At 63.6% G+C, this 456-nt stretch overlaps 1 protein-coding gene across 2 annotated transcripts in view; it reads left to right on the top strand.

The window, feature by feature from the left end:
• The window catches only part of MYL9 (myosin, light chain 9, regulatory), a 1,955-nt gene extending 1,632 nt beyond the window's left edge, over window positions 1-323 (top strand). Inside the window, exon 3 of one of the 2 annotated variants that reach the window (XM_010282569.1) lies at window positions 61-323. In XM_010282569.1, coding sequence (XP_010280871.1) covers window positions 61-233 — 173 coding nt within the window. In that variant the 3' untranslated portion in view covers window positions 234-323. The remainder of the gene's footprint in view (window positions 1-60) is intronic. The other variant, XM_010282570.1, reaches the window with a different exon arrangement.
• Window positions 324-456: the final 133 nt, after the last annotated feature.

The following is a 456-nucleotide window of genomic DNA, read 5'->3' on the forward strand; positions in this document are numbered from 1 at the left end:
TCCTGCCGCTCAGCCCTCCTCACAGTGACCCCTGCTAACGCTACCCCTGCCGTCCCCTAGGTGTCATTCACGAGGACCACCTGCGTGAGCTGCTGACCACCATGGGAGACAGGTTCACCGACGAGGAGGTGGATGAGATGTACCGGGAGGCGCCCATCGACAAGAAGGGCAACTTCAACTACGTAGAGTTCACCCGCATCCTGAAGCACGGGGCCAAGGACAAGGATGATTAGAGCCTCAGGCCACTCACCCCCTCTGCCTCCTCCTGCACGCCCCCCCACCACTCGGCCCCCCTTGCTGCCCCGCAGCAGGCTCCCCCATGGGAAACACCTCCCAGGACCAGCACCCTTCATCGGGTCACGCTTGGAGGGGAAGTGCTCCCATCACTTCACTGCTGTGTGCCCATCCGTCAGCCCCAGACGTCCCCTCCTGTTGCCTCTCCCACCCACAGGCTCC

The sequence above is a fragment of the Phaethon lepturus genome, unplaced genomic scaffold (genome assembly GCF_000687285.1).
Source record: "Phaethon lepturus isolate BGI_N335 unplaced genomic scaffold, ASM68728v1 scaffold41402, whole genome shotgun sequence".
NCBI lineage: Eukaryota > Metazoa > Chordata > Aves > Phaethontiformes > Phaethontidae > Phaethon > Phaethon lepturus.